The sequence below is a fragment of the Neodiprion virginianus genome, chromosome 2, assembly GCF_021901495.1.
Source record: "Neodiprion virginianus isolate iyNeoVirg1 chromosome 2, iyNeoVirg1.1, whole genome shotgun sequence".
In the NCBI taxonomy this organism is placed as follows: domain Eukaryota; kingdom Metazoa; phylum Arthropoda; class Insecta; order Hymenoptera; family Diprionidae; genus Neodiprion; species Neodiprion virginianus.
The window spans coordinates 38,551,082-38,570,239 of NC_060878.1; the positions used below are offsets into that span (position 1 = coordinate 38,551,082).

Consider the following 19,158-nt stretch of genomic DNA (forward strand, 5'->3'; position numbering starts at 1 on the left):
TGAAGACGTTCGACTTCCGCAACTGGCACCGCTTAGACTGTAGTGTGAGTTAACTAGAATCAAGGAGACGTTATCCTTAGTCTCCCTAATCGTTGGTGGATGAATTATTCAATCGGACTCGTACTGTGAAAACTGATTATGCAACCTAACCTTTACTCTTTGCCAAAAGTTCATCCCTGCACCGAAGTCCGACATCACATTGGGAATATAAGCTGTATTGTCAGGATTTGCGATAACGTCGTTCGCCCATGGATACATGACGGATGAAAGGATCCCGACGACCGGGACATTCATGTGTTGACCGAAAGCCAAGAAGTAATTAGCACCGAATATCTACAAAAATTATTAAAAACGTATCATCGGGTACCACCTGAATTAATCCCTAATGTTTCATTTAAATAAACAACATCATGCTAAGGCTATAGACTATTATACGAAATTGTAAATTCAGCTCATCCTCACAAGTGACCTATAAACTAATGTACTCACCATGAATTTATTGGCGGGTATTGAACCGGGTCCCTCAAATTTGGATGATTGATCAACTCACACAATGGCGTCCCTTGCGTTGTTACCGCATTGACAAAAATCAACTAAACGTTCCTTTCAGCCTCCCTGACACTTGGTGCTTGAGGACCCATGTATTTTCTTATGATGTCATTCTCTTCTTCGCTGACTCGATTGAATTCCCATTTTGCAAACAAAGGACTCAGAGTATTCCTGGTCCTCTCCCAAAAATTCATTTTACTGATCAGAGGTAGCAGTGAATTGAGTAGATATGTAGGCTATAATTGTCAGGGTCTGTTACGACATCGTTTGCCCGTGGATACATGAGACTTGTGCCTAAACCTACCACGGGAACCATGTATCTGCAATAATCATTCGTAACCAGTAACTCCCGTTCAAATGATTAGTTCTTCTGTTAGTAGGTGTCGACACACGCTCATGAAACCTCAGGCTGAGAACTACGTAAGCTCGATATTTTTTCACACTGATACGTTATTTCAAATTAAATGAGCAAAATAACTTTTCAGTGTCAAATTATTGGCTAGATTAGGAACAGTGCCAAACAAGTCAGCGATGACGTTATGCTTGAAAAATGAACCAGCACATCCACTTGATGACCACGTACTACCAGTTCTGTCATCTATCTTCCGAAAACGGCACGACGACTCTCAAAACTCCGCGGTAATATATCCAAAACTATTTATGCTTCACCAGAAGATGCAAGTGAAATAAGAACGAATAACGCTACAAATCTGAGCTTTTTCATATTGGGCTTTACTTCAGACTTTTCCATATGTGATTATAACAATTTTTCAAAATATCTTCACTAGTTGGTCAGCTCCTATCAGCGATGTGCCGATGCCTCTGTAAAATCGAATGCATAAACGATATAAACTTGAATGAAAATAAAAGCGAATAACTTTTTTAATCCTGGAAATTTCCAAGCGAAGGATTTTTTTATATTTCAATTCACCTTACACAACGCCACCATCTACGTGAGGACGGAGTTCATCAATGTATGCCACTGCACTAACTTCTCTCCGTACGAGCGTTCGACTATGTTTCGACAGCTGCATCTTTCGTAATATTAGCTAAATGAGTTAAACTGTTTTGTTTTGTGCGGACCCAGAACATGAATTGCTATTTATAGACACGTCGAGTTCATATTTCTAATAGTAAAAATAATGTACCAATTCTGCTTTTTTAGTCCCAGGTGTAATTTATTGTTTTAAATGCCAACTGTGCTTCATGAACGTAGATTACCTGTTAGGGCTTTTTTTCTTGAAAATTGCAACTGATGTTATAATAATGCATATTTCCCATACGAAACTTGTCGTTCCAGTGACAAGTGCTCCGTTGATAAAAGTTTCAAACATAGTTATACAACACATGCCGGTAACTTCACAAAGTGGGGCTTTACTTGGTTGACGTCAAATATTGATTGTAAAGTAATTGTTAAGTCTAAGTTTACTTGCAAAACTTTATGTCTTCACAGTTTGAGTCGGAAATACTTCCAATTTCCATCCGCATTCAGTTACGTGACAAGGAAACTGGTTCAAAAAGTTTATACGAGGCGTACATTTGTGAGGTTCGTAAAAAACTCCTGCAAATGTCACGAAGTTGGTCAAAGTCACTGAATCTCTTTTCTCATCACAATATCCTCCATTAGGCTGATACTTCGTGTTCCATTCGACTTTGATTTCTTGTCAAAGTTAAGAGCACTTACTGAGGGCAGCTAATTGAAAAATCCACGTGCAAAAAAACATTCGCTTTGTAAGGATTTATTTTGGTTGCGCAGATCCGGCACACAATAAAAACAACTCAGACAAACCTTCGTGACAGTCCGTTCGTTATTGTTGTACCCTGCGCTCACCTCTGTGATAACAAGGTCGTAGGATGGAATGTCTCGAAGATTATGAACCCTTCAACACCCTTTAAATATAATCACCCACCATGCGGTCATCAATTCAAACCTCCGTACTAACACTAAAATATTCTACTGTCGAATGTGTTATTGTCACCGTAAAGCGGCATCGTCAATTACCTTCATTATTAGAGAGAGAGAGAGAGAGAGATGTTGTGACTTTTGACTTTATGGCCCATAGACTAAATACAAGCCTTGTATGTTTTGACGAACATGTGCTGAATAGTTTTAACGCCGAGACTCGGTATTCCAAACCATCTTAACGCCGAAACATCGTTACTACAATTCCAGTTTTTGTGAATATGGTATGATGTGTATTTTACATATCACGGTAATGTTTCCCACAGTCACTAAAAAGTAACACACACATTCTGTGATGCCAATGTTTCAAAAAACTTCTTTGAATGTAATGAACATGATTCCATCAATTATATTCGATCAGAATACCGAATTAAGATATAAATTTTTGAACCTTAATACATTATATTCTTAAAGAATAAAGCCATTATCCCATAAATTCCGCTATATTCTTTGATTGGTAACAAAGCATGGTGAAGTGACATGGGTACGTATGTGTATCACCTCGAGTGAACCATTGTATAAGTACTCATGCATACATAAATATGCTCGTTCAATATTTTCAGCTGTTTCTAAATTTGTATTCAGAGAGCATTCTTTAGATGAGGTAGACGAAGTGTATTATTCATAAACACTGTTCACGATCATAACGTCGATACATTTCGAGTTGAGGTATGCCACGTTGAATCATGAATACAAGTAAAATTTTTTGTCTACTAAACAAAATGTAAGAGCAAAAACGCGTATCGTCTGTGATTGCACGATAGTCATTCTATAAACAGAAGCTGAACCTCCTCACAAATGTAAGAATGTAAATGTTCGTTGCCACGTAAGACTTTCGACAAAATAAAAAAAATAACATACACATCTTAACGAGACATAAGAAAAAAAGAAGTATTTTTCGGTCATTTTGAACAGTTACATCATTTTCTTATGTTAGAAAGAAGATGCGCCTTATAGATCGCATTGTCATGCAGCCGATGAGACTTTAAGATTGACGTCTTATACGACCGGCATGAATATGAGCCAAAGAAAAAATGAGATAAAAACCAAACCCCGATAAAAAATGTGTCGAGGACCGCCTTCGGTGCTGGAGCTAAAATCGTCTGAAAGCCGGGGATTACGTGACCGGAGAAAAAAGTTCAAATTAAGGTTGAGGATGGAAGTGGCACGTCTCAGGCCTAATCGTCTCAGTTCGCGGATACTCGATAGACGTACACCTGATGTGTGTGGATTGATATCAATTTTTTTTATCTACGTTAAAACGCGCCTGATTACAAGAACCAATTTTATCAACACGCGTTACGCGCTTAACGCTCTAATTAATACTATATACCTGTGACTAGTTTGGAGGTTGAAAATTTACTAGCAATATTCTTCTGTGCCTGATACACTCACGGGGAAAAGATTTCACAACGTTTATATTTACGAATAATGAAATTCAGTTTGTGGTAAAAAAAAATTCCCACGAAGCTTACGAGCGTAGATAACACGCTTATTGCGGGATAATAAGTACAATTTATTTTACTTATTTAGCAGACCGATTAGCTACTAACAATCTGTCATTTATTATGCAGACAAAAAAATGGATGAGAAATCATATCAGGGTTAATAAATTTATCATTCGATCGCGTGATTTGGTTTAATAATTTATAATCGTTTGATAAATGTTTTCTGCAGTCGTGCGTAATATTTCTCTTGTTCCGAATAAATCAAATTAACAACGTAATAATCACTATTTATGTCTTTACTCGTGTTGCTATTTGGAATCAGTTGGAATTATCGACATCCAAATGAATCCCGAAAGCGAATATGATTCCGATATTTTTCATACGTTATTTGTAAAACCTCGTCGAACGTGGAATCAGAAAGGGTAATCGCAAACCACGGAGCGATATCATCGACATTGGCCTGGTGTGCTATCAAGACGAATTCAAAGGGTTACAAAAGAGGAACGAGGCCATACACGAGATATGCGGTACTATTTTCAAACGCGTGATACATCTAAACTTTTAAACAATCTTTTGCAAAGTTATTTTTATTCGCCCATCAAACTATTTACACAACGAACATTGTACACCAGCTTGATTTCCTCGCGATAAAGGAATTCGGAAAAAACATTATTCGCAATCGAATACGAGACGAAATTCGAATAAGTAAAGCCATAAATAACACTTCGAAATAATATCTCACCGGCAAACAAGTTCTTGCCGCTATATTGGAATTATCTTCTTGCCCCGAATCATTGACTGCAAGATTTTATCAACTACAAATACGTGTCTGCGGTGTCACATTCCACTTGAGCTGTGAAACATGATTGTGCGGTCCGAAATGATTGTGTAATTTCCCTCCTCGGTACATTGTTACTCTCAGGAAATATCACACACAGTACAACGTTACGAGTGTTTCATGCAACCACGTTTTCTAAATTTTTCACTCTGCTTAACTCTTCTCGCACGATTAATTTCATCAAGCTATGACTGATACTTTCCTCCCCCTCTCTCTTTCTACCTCACTCTTTCGATAAAAACTAGATGCAAAGAATGAGTGAGTAATTTATTAAAAAAATACGAGAGTCGTAGGCATCACAATAAATTTATAAGGATTTTAAAATTATTAAACTTGGAAATTAGTTCTCTGAAATGACTGACGGTGTTCGTTCTCATTCGAAAAATACAAAACTCCTCCCTCGGCTTAGGATCAACTTTACGAGTACCTTGTAGAATTAAATTTTTGTTTTTAATGACAATTATTTCCTAAAGGAAAGAAGAGAATTAAACTATGTATACGGGCATCACCAGACTCTTCGTGTACAAAACAGTAATAAACCGTTGCAGGAATCGTAAATGGGAAGCATTGCGTTTCTTCCTCGCAAGAATGCGTAGGAATAAACCGCGTTGCCTGTCCTATGAACCATGAACCTTAGTTTAAAGTGGTTCTACCACTGAATGAGTACCCTACATTACACACGCATACCTTTATATAATCCTCTATCACGATAAATGGGCTGAAGGCTTTTCACTATCTGTAGGGATTTACAGTTTCTTTTAACGTTCACTTATATGGGATGTGTTCCATCGATCGAGAGGCGTAAAGCCTCCAATCAGCCGTCAATGCCTATCGCACGAAGACCTATGAAAAGGACCTTAATTTTATCGAGCATGAAAATCGGTGCAAAAAGTAGGCCGTATCACAGCCTGTTATGCGGGATGACGTAAAAAACATTTGATATGTTATATTCAATAGCCAGGGAATCTTTCTTCTCCGCTAAAAAAGAAAAATAGCTACTTTCTCGTAACAGCTTTGCGACCTGTAAGGGTTCAAAGGGGTGGTTCCAGGCTGTGAGCTCATTCGCGCTTCGTGGATCGAAGATTGAAAAGTTAATGAAGCCAATTAAGATTCGACACCGATAGCAAATCAAATTACTAAATGCACCGACCCAGTGCAGTTTACATCAACGTTCGCCTTGTTTTTCAATTGCGGTACAGAGCCATTAAAAATCACACGAAAGGAGAAGCAAACGGAGAAGAAAAAAATTCTGATGGTAATATTTCTTGTCGATCGAGCCTCGTCGTCGTTAAGACTCGTTAATACCTATTTAATGAAGTCTGAATCCCTTTCTTTCTTGACTGTCTTTGTTTTTTTTTTTTCCTTCTCTTTTCTAGTTCATCATTCAAATATCCATTTATCGTTATTAATTTGCCACGCTACGTTTTAACTTCGTGCAATCACAGGAGACGTTAATAATTTTTATCCTTATTCTACCAGAGAACGACTTTTGAAAATAAAATATTGTCCTAAGAACAAGTGAAAAGTTCCTCGACGGAAATATTTCTATCGTTATAATATTTCTTTAAGCACAACGAATATGTTTATTTAAGCCTAGTAGGTCACACCTCAGTAGAATCGCATAACGGTCACACTGGGTAAAATTCACCCCTACGTGATATTTTGCTTCAAAGATGAATTCGAAAAATTAAAAAAAAATCAGTTTTTCTAGCCAAAATTGATTGTTTAACTATTGTAAAACATCTTCAAAGTTAAAGAAAGTGCCAAAAATGTCGCAAAAAAAGTCTTTACATCGCATGAAGAATGGCACCACGAGGCCCATTTCGACAACTAAGGGATTTCACAAAGAGTTTGAAAAATGTTTGGGGTAAAATTTGCCCCGAGTGACCTATTACAGTTAACATTTACATCGAACGCACGAAAACGACTAGCTGTCTAAAATTTGCAAATACTTGACTCGCATACATGTGATGCGTGTTTGCATAAACTACACGGAAAAAAAAATTCAGCTCGTGGAACTAAATATTAGATAGTTACTTGTAAACAGTTCGTCGAACTAAACGTTCTGTTATTGGAAGAGCACTGCATGGTTCGTATAACTGACTGTTAGTCAGCTGTCATAGCTGTACGTTGTTCAGCTCTCTCAGCTAAACAGCTTCGTTCGAAGAGCTAGACCAGAATTTTTCGGCTCCGCTCACAGCGCTTATTATTAAATAGTACAATTATATTGCTATTAGTATTATTTTTCATCATTATTATCATTATTTATTCAGTGTCATTTACATATTTGAATGGACTATTTAAACAATTATCTATCAACTGTATTTAAATCATACTCATGAAATTTGAAGGTTATGAAATATGTCAACGCACCAGAGCACAGCGCAACTTACAGCTCTTAGAGCAAAACCATTCAGCTGTGAGAGCTGAACAACTTGCAGCTATCAGAGCTGACTAATATATAGTTGCTGTAACTACAAGATAGACCGTAGAGTGCGTATAGTTACTGGAGCTGTAGAATACAGCTCGCCGAACAGAATTTTTTTTTCCGTGTAACGTATTGATTGATGCGTCGGTACATATTTTCCATCACCAACGTTCTTTATTTACCGTGTACTGTACAAACTGTTGTATGCTAACAACGATAATTATTCAACAGCGTTATAGGCATGAGACGGGTTGAAATTAGTTTCAGAACTCAAAGGGATGTTTATTCGATACTAAGCTAATGGCAAAAAAACAAAACGAAGAACATTTAAACAAAGCCATTAATTCAAATTTCGTCGTTTCAATGACAACGAATTCGAGAAACGGGCAACCTGATTACTTTCTATGAAATAGTAATTTAGCATTTGCAAAAGCAATGGAAACGGTTCAACAATTCACCGATTGCAATTTGACAGTGATAATTTCAATGGCTGCCTTGCGTAGTCGTGGCAATATTTTGTCAAACGGTCTGCCGAATAACGTGACATATTTCCGTAACAATTTCGAGCCGGCGTATAATTTCGCAAATTTTGTTAGTGGTCCTGCAGATATGGAAGCAATCCGGAATACTTGTCAAACTAATATCAATTAGTTGCCATGCATAAACTTCGCTTGGCAGCAGAGCAAGCTAGCTAGCTAAAAGTTAGTCACCAGATATATACACGCGTGCGATACGCGCTCTACACCGGCCGTTCGGGTATTTATTCTCTAATAATTCAACTAGGCATGTAACATCATAGTTTACAAAGTGCCGTCGTGTTCCGATAAAAGTATAATTCCAGCTCCCCTGCCCTTGTTCCCCATTAGGTAAAGAGTTTCAACCACCTGAGGACACCGTGTTTAAGAATGTTTTTTCGAACCTGTATACATGTACAGTCAGGAAAAGATATCGTGGAAAATATTTGCAAATCGCCTGAAACAAATTTTCATGGCTGCAGGTCGCAATTTCTCTTTCAGGTTTCAGAGATACTAAGTAACGAATATATTACCGTTTAAATGTATGAATAAAGGCAAATAACAATATTGCTCGAGTGTCACGAAAAAAGTTACGCGCGTGGCGATAAAGAATAAAGTACGATAACATTTCGAAATGGTTATACGTATTATATCGTACCGTGATACGTTTCAAAATGAGGGACGAATATTACCACATATTTAAAGTGGTATTTAATTTATGTTCAAAAAAAGTTATACCGATAGAATGATTTATCAGAAGCGACTTTAACTCTTAATTATAATAAATATACGGATAACGTAAATCAGTTTACAACGAAAAAAAGGAACAAAATAAAAATGTAAAGAAACTCAACAGTGGGCATGATTCCTTTATTTTCCCCAATTTAATAACGCACCGGCATGCGATAATTGTTGGCGACAACATCAGGAGCTCGTAAATTTCACGACACGCCGCCACAAGTCGGAAATGAAGTAAACTAAAAATATTTAATACCACTAGTAGGTCGAGAAGATACGCGGGAAATGAGAAAAGTTTCCGTATACTTTGGTTTTTATGAAGAGAAAAATAGAGTAAAAGGCGTACACCGAAATGTAAAACCCAGAGATGAAAAATTGTGGGGCAAACGTTCTTCTCGAATTACTGAGTAATGACGGTTTTATGACAGAATATCACTCTCGTGAAAATATTTTTAAAAAAATGATTATTCGCATGAACGTAATTCCACGTGTTTGAACCAAACGAGCGAATCGCTTTCCTTGTAATTTCTCCGCTGCAATTTCATCGTATCAGAGAAATTCAAATAACGTCGCTCCGCAGTTTAATGGACAAAAGTTTCCGTCGGTCTTTGCCGGACATTGATTATATCGCTGCATCAGGTTTGTAGCCTAGGAAATTGGAACAAACACAAGACTAGTCGAGTAGCAGACATACACGTTCATGCAGAATACAATGCGAACTTGGAACTTGACAGTCTATCGCATCCTCTTCCTCGCCTCCGATGCAATGAGCGCAACAAATTCGTTTCAATTAACGTGACTGCTACAAAGTTTCTCTCCGCGATTCCCGGCGGCTGTTCCAGCCTGCAGTAAAGCGAAATTTTTCTCTCACATTCCTTGATCACGATCAAAAATTCAATTCTCTATCTATCGATCTTCCGTTGTAATACTTTTTCTCATTTGGATCACGGCTAGAAATATTCAACTACGATGACGGGAATCTTAATAGAAGGATGATGGGTGATGATTGTGTTCACCGATCGAAAAAAAGTATAATCGTTGACTGAAGAGCCTGCAAGTTTTATATCTTCACTCGCGAATACCAACATCACGCTGAGATAGATTTCCGAGCATAGACCAATATTTGAATGCCTTCCAAGCATAAGGGAGGCACTCAACGCACAAAAGGGAAGCGCTCGAAGCTTCGTAGTGAGGGTGGAATCGTTTTCCGAACGGCATGAATAGGTCCCTATACGATATTATGAGCCAGACTACCAGCTCGGTCGTTCGGTATTTTTATATTTAAATAAAAAGTGAACGGTGCATTTTTTACACGGATATACGAACCACGGTGTACCGACACCCGTGATGGAATCAATCCGTAAGACTTATTATTATTTGACTGGAAAATACAAAGAAAAACTCTCTTAGACTCACTCAAAGCTCGGTATAAGTACTCGTCTGACTAATGTTGTGCCTCGGAGCAGACACCGTTTCATCTTCTTCTCGGTATCGTTGTAACTGAATATAGTTACTTACATCGATCTTTCAAACTCTCAAAATAGTTCGCTGAACTTCCATTTCCGACGAAAAAGTTCTCCGTCACCCTTCGGTGAATTAATTTTCCGGTACGGAGTTCGAAAGTTACTCCGTATCTGTCGCTCACCCTATCTTTCGGTAAATGAAAAAAAGGAACGATAAAAAAAAAATCAAGGAAAAATTGAACAGCTCCCGATATTTAATAAAAATGAAGATTCCGTTTAGCGGCAGTTTGTATGAAATTTTACTCACTTTTATTCCGATCACGAGCTTGCGATTAAATTTCATTATCGGACATTAAACTCGTACCGACACACGCGAACTTTTGACGACCTTTACGCCTGACGGCCTATCGCATCTCTGACGTTATGTATCGCAGGCTGCCGATCTTCAGGCGTTTTACGATCTTTACTCAATTACATCTAACAATTCTATAGTTTGGCAGTCGGTTCGGCCCACCGCAGTGATTCAATGGCTGTATTGAAATTCAATTCAATCTGATTTACAGTTAGATTGAAAATTCAACTCACACTTAAATTAATACCTATATTCACGCGCACCTGCGTACGGCTGCAATTAACTGCAAACTCCACGTGAATACATATTTTCTTCGTTGAGTCATCTTCGTTCTGATCCACTTTTTCTCATAGTATATACATATTCGTTGCGCGAGAAAAAATTTTCAATCAGATTAATTATTTCGTTCGAAAAAAACGTGGCTTTTCCAACTCCCTAATTCATTACTCTCTGTAATAATCGAAACACCCTTGCACGCACTTTTTTTTTTACCATTTTCACGATGGAAAAGAAAATTACCCTCGGTTCTTTCGCAACGATTATTGTACGGGCAATAATTCCGTACGTTCTGCCTCGCCGTTAGTCACTGATGACAGAAACAAGATAAAATTATAGCGATTCGTTCGTATAAGAAAGAAAAATAAATAGCCGGATAACGAAATTTTAGGAGGATCAAGCGATATCCTTGAACGAATTATTACCTCAGCTGTCATTGTGGTTTATTCATTGCCTGTGGGAAGAATTTTTCGAGTTTAAGCATAATGCAAACATTCCGAAGATGATGAGAAAAATAAGGCATTTATTTAGCCGAGTAATTTAACTTTCAGTGGTATATAGACGTAAATAACTTTCTAAGAACGTTACGGGGTCAGAGAATCGAGTTTCTGTAAGTAAACCGTTTGGCCAAGTTGTAAAGTTGAAACTTTTCACACGCGAACTTCGTAATTCCGAGTCCTACTACCAGGTAGTATTACTTTGATTGTTTCCCACATATTCGATAAAAAAAAAACAAAATACTCAAGATTCAGCAAGCTTTTAGTTCTTAATCCTTGCAGTAACGAGGAGGATCGTTTATACCGTTGATTAATTATTTAAAAGAATACCTGCGTAAAAAAAATAGGGAAAGAAAATGAATGAAGAAAAAAGTACGGCAAAAATTGTGAGGGATGATGATTATTAGCCTCAAGAAAAATGCGTGTAGTCCTAACTACTGTTCAAACATTTTGTCATGCTACCCCCGAACGCATTGTCTCACTTTTTAATTTTCGCTCGCTGACTCGTTAAATCCGTAAGGCGGGATTTAACCCCGCTATTCAATTACAACGAGACAGTTTTTATCTGGTTTTGGAAAAGTGGACGTGAGAAATGGGATCAGCTTTTACTTACGTGGAAGAATTCCTCGTAGTCTATTCGCTGTCTTTAAAAACGTTTAAAATAAAGTCTGAAAAACTCAAATTTCGGAAGTCCTTCCTTCACTTGTAACGTACCCTAATCAAATTTTTTTCCTCCCCTTTTCAAACGAGAATCTGAATTATTGAGAGCGTAACTTAGGGTAGGAAATGTAAGGGATGACCCGCTTGAAGGGAAGCGTGTTTAAGACTATAAAATACCCATATAACAAATATTTTAATACAATTGTATTTTTTAATGGGCTAAAACGTATAGCAGAATGAAGAAGACTCCAGCACTGTTCTCGTATGTAAATTTAATATAAGATAACAGAGAGAAGAGAAAAAGAGAGAAGTAAAAGGAGCGTGTAAGTTTACTGAAATTGGATACTACCCTCAAAAGGAAGGTTATTTTTGACAAAACTTTTTCAACTCAACACTCGACACCGCTTTTATTATTAAGTGGGGGCCCCGAGGGTGCGAGGCATCGAAGAACAGACAGGTGTCCAGTTTCTAAAGTACCCTGTGACTAGGGGTAAGATTTAGGCAGCACGTTAACAGCGAAGTTACGGATCTTACGCCTCCCGGAGTTTATGTATATCCCTAAGCCCCGCAGCTCGAATATACCAATTCGGGATTTAAGCTGTTACCACGTTGGAAGTTTCAGATTTCAAAGGATCATATTTTCTCTCGAAATATATTACATGTATATACGTGAGGAACAAAATCATCAAATTAGGCAGCTGCTTGAACAACTTTTCTCTGGGTTATACCAATTTGCCTCAAAATCTTCCGACACTTTTGTTCTGAAAAAACAGGTCTTGTCCAGAAGCTGTAGTGAAATTAATTGAAGGAAAAACGTGAAATTTACCTAAATCGCACAGTTTTTTTTTTACGAAACACGGCACAATCTCTGTTCAACCTTTGATATTCGGTCTAATAAACCAAGAATAAAATTATCCTTCACGTTTGAATTTCAACGGAAGATAATTTAACGGCCCTTGTGCAGAAATTCTTAATTGTTCTTTTCCGAGCTTTAGTTTGAATCCAGTTTAAAAATCGAGAGTTAAATTAAAAACGAAGGCCGCTCAAGCTGTTTATGTACCGAGTTTCATGAGGAACGTTCAAATTCATCACGTCAATCAATTTGCGTTTGTAGATTGTGCTTACCTGGATATTATTTTCCTCCGGCTTGTTTTACAAAAAGCTTTTACAGCCGTAAAATTGGTGCGTTCCGAACGGTTAATTATATTCTAATTGCCATTATAATTGGAGCTCAGTTGTAGCTAATGAGAACCGCTAACTGGCAATTTTGTTCTGCTCACTTTCAAGTTCCACGACATCGAATTGAACCGTTGAAATTTTCTCAAATCTCGCGGCAGGTTGCGAGTGCGAGCGACAAGTTACTGACTGAAAGAGAAACGTCCAAAGTAAGAAATTGAGCATACGAATTTCTGCAAAATATTGTATCGAGGTGAATTTTCAAGCTTTATTATAACAGGGTTCGTGAAAAAACAATTTCACCCGCAATAACGGAAACGGCACCGCATCTGCAACGAATGAATATTCATTTGTACGAGAGGAACGAGGCGAGTGTCAACTGAAATTGTAACCGCAGAGCAGAGAGAACTGCATGAGAAAAATGAGGACGACATACCGAAACGTGGAGATGAGAGGATGTATGAAAAAACTGATATGAAATGTTGCAAGAAATACTTCAATGTTTCGAGATATAGCGCAAAGAGAGAATATTTATGATCTAGCTCGTAGGTTTAAAAAAAAGTTCACGAAAATTCGTGATTCACAGCCGTCTGTCTCCCAACTCATTTCTCCGGATAAAAGCCAGTGAGTTTCGATTGCTTGGAGGCAAACTGGGGCGAGAATAATTTCCTAAACGACGGGGAGAAACAGCGCGGCGTTATAAAGGACACTCGGTTATTGGACAACTTGTTGATATAGGTTGGCGAAATAACAGCTCCTCTTTCTTCGAGTGTCCGTACTTCAACAAGTTTGCCCCATTTATTCTCATATATACATATACAGGTATAGCGTTTACCCCTCGTGTGTACGACTCGTGTTGACTCGAATTTCATCACAACTATTCTTCTTCGCCGGTAATTGGTTGTTAAGTTACAAAAATTGCTAAAACTGTGCGTGATCATTGACCGGAAAATTTGGAGCTTGCCAAAAAAAGATGAACCCTAAAATAGGACGATAAATGCCCAAGTTACAATACCGAATTTTATAATTACATTGAAGCCTCGACCACGTTTCACTCATTTTTCCCCTATTTTTCATCGCTCAATTTCTTCTGTTGCCCGGAGGGACTTTGATATTAACATAACAACCCTTTAAAGACGGGAAATTTCCGATGAAGCAATTTTAACAAGACCCTCTCGTCAAAGAGATTTTTCAGTGGCTGAATTCGGTTCTGACGTGGGGATTTTTAAGTTTAAAATGATCCGACCAACTTCACCGCGTAGTCAAACTTAAACCGCCACTTTGAACCTTCAAATTCCAAAGTTGTAATCGAATTTTGTAACCGCCGAAAAAATTTGGAAAAGTTACTTCGTCAGACATTCTTCGTTTCACGTCGGGTTAATATAGTAATTGTATCAAGCCTCTCAGTCCCTGGAGGGCAGAAAATATATAACTAGTTTATAAAATTCTTCGAAATATGGTGGATATTTAAATCACGCAATGCTTAGCACACTTCGGTGCATTATCATATTTTTTTATTCAAATATACTAGAATTAGTCTCAATCGATTCTCATGCAACTGAACCATTTTATTTTCCAGAGCCTTATTGCCCGGGGGTTTTCGACGGCTGGTCTTGTTGGCCAAATACACCGGCTGGTACGATAGCGTTTCAGCCATGTCCTGATTTCGTCACAGGATTCGATGCGGGGCGTAAGTAAAATTTCAGATTCACGATACACGGAGTTGAACGCGTGAGGAGATTTCTCTGAAGCCCCGATTTCACGCTAAAAATTCTTACGTCGAGTCAAGTGAAAAGACTTGATAAAACATTTCTGAACTCTCTCTTTCTCTCTCTCTCTCTCTCCAAAATTGGAACCTCGCAAAATTTTTTTGTCCTTATTTTCCGAGGTGAAAGAAAAAATTTCTTTTCATTGTTCGTCTGTCACGTTTTGGAATAGTATCAACGAAACGAAACAAACAGTTTATCAAACCCTCGTTAAAATCCAACCGTTACTCCAGGGTTGCTCTTTTTACATATTCCGGTATAACACAATTATTTTCATTCTCATCGCATCATTTTTCGATGGCAATTCGTTTCTCTATTCTAGCTGCTTCCATTTATTTTAATGAGCAACTCGACTCAGGACGATCTTTCTTCTCCTGCGGCTCGCTTTCTATTCAGAACAATCCACGACGCCTCGTTAAACCGGAATGAAACAACCCTGTCAGAAAAAACGGATTCCTCATTCCATTATCTTCGAAGGCAAAACACGGATTCAAAATCGAATATGGAAAGTCTACACGAATCCTTCGTCGAGCTCCAAATACCCATTGCCAAGTAACTTATGTCCAACTCTATTGACCCCTACAAATATCGTTTAATAATAATTGACCGTGTTTTTGCAAAAATAATTCATATTGCTCACTTCCATACGTATACTTATCGTGGATATTATTTTACTGTAACACAATTATTATAATTAATATTGTTTTACTATAACACAATTATAGAAATCGGTTACAGACTAAAACCACACAAGCTAAAGATAAGATCCACGTATACGACTTTGATTAACAACTAAACTTTATCAAAGTGTACAATGATTAGGAGAAAACGTGATTCTCACTTTCGGCATATTCCATCTATATTCCACGTACACGGGCTGCTTCGTTGGCTGGATGATCCGAGGGGGTTGGAACTTCGTCCCTTAAATAATCCGCATTATACCTACCCACGGATGAGACTCGGTGAGCTACAGATGCCATAATATTGTTTCACCAGCTCGTCGACTCACGATGTGACTACTCGCTTACACGCGTTACGTTGTACGGGTACGCTTTCCAGGGTAGAGCTTGCAGGTGATAAAGCGGCTCGAAATTTCGGTGCCAATGTACACTCTTGAAGCACGGGGCTTTACTTACCGGCCTCGGTTACCCGAAGGAAGTTACGCCGAGCTCAGAGCTGACAATAAGACGGGATGTCGGCTGTGTAACGAGTAGTTGCTCCAGCTCGCTCTGAGTCGAATTGATAACTAAATGAGAGAATTATATAAGAGACGTGTGGGAGAGGCACAGAGCTGGCAGACAGAATCGATTCTCGAATGTTGAATTGCGAGAGTCTAAGAATTCGGTACCTTCTCCTTTCAATTATTACAGTCGTATCTTGGATTTTATTCGGCCGGGTCACGTCTTCTTAAATTTCCCGACATGACACGAATCATAACCAACCGATATTGCCTGTATTCGCCGACATTGTGATATTTGAAATTCTTCAAATTTTTCCTCCGCGTGAAAAAAAAATGAAAAACTATACAACATAACTATTAGTATAGTACTGTTTACGTGAGACGAGTAGTGTGTTGCAAAACTAATGATTTAAATATGAATTTAAAAAAACACACAAAAGCAATAAAATTTTGCTAATAGCTTAAGTAGACCTTTTTAATAAACATCTCGTGAATCGTCAAAGTCAGGCGCAGTTCACTCTCTGCTAGTGGATTTTTTTTAATTTAGCACCAGCCACTTTATGACTACTTGCACCTGCACTGCTACAAACTTCAAAGTTTAGACGAAACCTTGTCTGCAAATATTCTGAAAATGTACGTCGCATCAATCATCTAGTTAACAACATTATCATGTAAATGTCTTAATTATGTCAAAACCGGGGTAAACCTGGCTTCCTCGGTCTGGCGGGTCTATAATTTCTGACAAAGTTTGAGCTCAATTTGGGATCCATCGTATAAGAGGGGCCTAGAATTCGAAGCTCAGTCTCTTTCCTTCAGTGGAAAGGTTTGACACTGTTTAATATTCCAAACTTGCCGTATCCAACCCTGTTCGAATCGAACGTTTCAACGGAACCCGTAATTTGCGAGGTACTAGCTGCACTTACCCTGGAACAAGTTCTACTAATGGAACAAGTGACGGAATATTTCGAAAAAATTAACTTAACGCTTCGCGAAAGCACCTTAAATTCAGTTGGGCCTGACGTAAGTCTTAAAAGGATGCACAAGACTTTGGTTCAGGTTTAAGAATACCTGCGTACAAAATTTCGAAGAAATATAAACTAGTCCAACCCACGGTAAACGAATGTTTGGTCGTGAACATAAAACCGTTTGGTTTTTCAATACGCAAAAGCAGTTTTTTCAATGGCACTCGTAAGAAAAGTTACCTGACAACTTCATAATATGATGCTGATAAATGAATGATCGAATAAATCGATCTTCGACTTGAATAACTGACAATATACTTATCGAAGGATGAGACTGCGTATAACAAAAAATGTCATGCCGTTGCTATAAAATGAATAAATAAATAAACGAATACGTATGAATACTGCAGGACAAAAATAATGATCGTCAAAGAGTATCAAGGGCAAAATTCAAATGGATATTATGCAAATAATAGAGAATAACCGAACAGTACGTATATATTTGAATACATAAACACTAGAACATAATAGAATAGAGATGAAGGAGAATACAGAAAAAAAGGGATGTGTCGCTTCACAATTCATTGTAATATTTGACAGCATATTGAGCGTATTGTATACATTAGAAAAGTTTAATAGCATATGCAAAAAATATGCATACCATTTAATCGCTTGCACCATATCGGAAATAGTTTGCTAGGTATCGAAATAATTATCGTAAAATCACTTATCCGGGGAGACAAATTTGTTAAAAAAAAATCGAAAGGTAAAAAATTGAAACTAAGTTGAGGTTTAGTTCAGCGAGGCGAAGAAGTAAATACGTAACTCTAATTGTCACATGCGACGTGAATATAATATCTGCCGTGTAATCCACTGCGTATACATATATTAATATATAATGTTAGTAAAACAATGGATCCAGTAAATTGATGCAACTAGCAGACGACCTAAGACCTTTTTGAATTTATTCTGTACAATTATTCTTAGAGTAATCGGTAAAGCTTACAAAAATAATGTCACATTTTCCAAAGCACGATAGCAAATTTCTGGGTGGGAGTGAAAAAGTCGAAACTCGAAAAAATCGACGGGTCGAAAACCCGAAATTTAATAGGTCCGAATTTTAAAACAACGAATGATCAGCGTACCGAAGTTGGGATTTTCGATCAATCACTCCGTAAAATAACTGTTTCCCCCGAAAGTTCATTTAAAACCGTAAAAACTAATTGTCGACAATCAAAGTTCAGAAGGAGCAAAATTACAATCCGCAAAATGCAAAAGGACCAGAAAGCCGAAAGGCCGCAATACGGTTGTCATAGTCACGTAGACTTATGCTAGATGGCACCAGACACTGGCCATCGGATACGGGTAACGTTGCAGAGAATATATGAGTTTCTGACGTCGTCCAACCTTTCGGTATTTTGGCCATTCCGTCTTTGACGGGTTTCGGGATTTCGACCTTTCGAGTCTTCGGTCAGTCGTTATTGATAAGATCGGATTCGTAGATTTTCGACAAAGGCACGAGTCTGACATTTGAAAAGTAGACTTTTCGACTGTTCGGTATTTTCGCAATTTAATATTTTACTTCTTATGATCATGGCCATCCTCAAGGAAAAAAATGTGGATATTTTTGCGCTCTCAATTGTTATTTTTCTACAAGTCGTGTTTTCCTATTTATGGTCTTTCTACGTTTCCAACTGTCGGTAGTTTGACTTTCGTGATTTCGTCTCGACGACTTTTTGGTCTTTCGCATTATCGCAACCCACGCAAAGTGTTTGGCGCTACGATCACGATTTTCCTATAGTGACTTGGAGTCACAGTTGCTAATTGTCACATGTTTTACCATCGTCTTTAGAAAATAGTGAAAATTATCGAGAACAGATTTCTATAACAATTGGCAACTTTGCGAAATACTACGCAGCATAGGAATTTCTGATAAAATGCGGACCGATCCCTAGACTGTGAGAAAAAATATTGAAATCTAGTCGTCATTTTAATAAATCTTCCAATAAAATTTCTCTCCGTGTATAAACTTACAATCTTCCATTTCTTCTGGGATACCGAGTCCTGCGGACCATCCGGGGTACAACTCTCATTGTCAGCCATCCAACCATTACTATTTATTGATTTTAAGGTAATATCTGCACAACTTCATGCAACAATCCGAAGTGAGGATGGTCGATCAATACGAATTGGCTTAAATGGCATTAACTAATAACAAGCAATCGGCGAAAAATTTCAAATTGTATCCACCTATAACCACGATGTCGTATTTTCTAAGAAGATAATCCAGTTCCTAAACTAGGAGATTGCAGTTTAATACGAAATAGTCTACCAATACCATCCATTA

At 37.9% G+C, this 19,158-nt stretch overlaps 1 protein-coding gene and 1 long non-coding RNA gene across 11 annotated transcripts in view; one reads left to right on the forward strand and one right to left on the reverse strand.

Annotated features, from left to right (window-relative positions):
- LOC124299009 (calcitonin gene-related peptide type 1 receptor-like) overlaps window positions 1–19,158 on the forward strand; it is a 161,644-nt gene that overhangs the window by 99,160 nt on the left and 43,326 nt on the right. For all 10 annotated transcript variants that reach the window (XM_046751807.1, XM_046751804.1, XM_046751808.1 and 7 more), the window contains one exon: window positions 14,483–14,593. In XM_046751807.1, coding sequence (XP_046607763.1) covers window positions 14,483–14,593 — 111 coding nt within the window. The remainder of the gene's footprint in view (window positions 1–14,482; window positions 14,594–19,158) is intronic.
- LOC124299014 (uncharacterized) lies at window positions 164–1,556 on the reverse strand. The gene is made up of 3 exons (XR_006906922.1): window positions 1,481–1,556; window positions 490–1,371; window positions 164–333 (listed from the first exon to the last, which is right to left on the reverse strand). It is a non-coding gene; the product is annotated as an uncharacterized LOC124299014 (long non-coding RNA).